The following is a 964-nucleotide window of genomic DNA, read 5'->3' as shown; positions in this document are numbered from 1 at the left end:
TACATTATGTAGTAACTAGATCTTAGTATTTACGCATTTAATTTAACATACATATCCATTCTAAACATTTCTAAACCTAAAAGTAAAGAAATTATTAAAGCAAATAAGTGATGAGAAATAATATCCACAGCAATCAAATAGTAATAAACAAACAACACCATTTAAACACTATAAAGTTTTAGGAGCAACATGGGTGAGTTGAGCTCCCTTATTAGGTTGCCATGGTTTGAGGAGAAAGAGGAGGAGGAAGATGATGAGAATAATAAGGATAATGGCACAGCATGTCCATTTGCGGGTACTCTTCTGGGTCTTCACCGCCACCTCCACCTGCCGAGTACCGCTCTCCACGAAGGAGTTAGCTTTTGTGACAAAGCTTTCGATGTCATTAAGTCGTTCCCCTTGAGATTGCACCAACACTGCCATGTCCAAGAACACTTGCTGCAACTCCATCAGCCTCCTCTCTATCTCTTTCACTGCATCGTGCCTCTCCTCTATCTCCTTCAATGTCTCCACTATTCTTCCCCTTCCATGTTCTTCTATGGCTTTTTGTACAAGTGACTCACTCTCACCTGCATTATTAGTTTATTACTCAAAACACAATTATGGTTTGTTGCTATGTGCTGAATCATGAAAAGCTCTGAACTTAGTGGCTTGAATGCATGCATCTTTTATACTCCTCTCAATCACACTTGCAACTTGCAGGTAATTTTTTATATGTAATATTATAAGGAAAAGTCTAGGGCAGCACCTTTTCTAAATTCTGGCAAGTCAAGAAAAAGTGAGCTATTAGATGAAATCTCACACCAATTTCACACCAATAAAATCATCATTGATGACTACAAATAACAAAAGTTGCTGGCTCCTAGCACTCCTTTTATTATAAATATCTACTAATAAAATAGAAAATAATAAAAATTATATAAGAAGCCAATTTTTTTATAGTGATAAGAATGAAAAATTGACT

The 964-nt window shown here is 36.0% G+C and overlaps 1 protein-coding gene across 1 annotated transcript in view; it reads right to left on the bottom strand.

Annotated features, from left to right (window-relative positions):
* Positions 169-964, bottom strand: part of LOC107621321 (syntaxin-125-like) — a 2,199-nt gene continuing 1,403 nt past the window's right edge. Inside the window, exon 2 of the mRNA XM_021114712.1 lies at positions 169-569. Within this exon, the coding sequence (XP_020970371.1) occupies positions 169-569 (401 nt within the window). The remainder of the gene's footprint in view (positions 570-964) is intronic.

Source organism: Arachis ipaensis, chromosome B10, assembly GCF_000816755.2.
Source record: "Arachis ipaensis cultivar K30076 chromosome B10, Araip1.1, whole genome shotgun sequence".
Taxonomy (NCBI): Eukaryota; Viridiplantae; Streptophyta; class Magnoliopsida; order Fabales; family Fabaceae; genus Arachis; species Arachis ipaensis.
The sequence above is the reverse complement of the archived record's forward strand: the minus strand, read 5'-3'. Positions and strand labels throughout refer to the sequence as shown.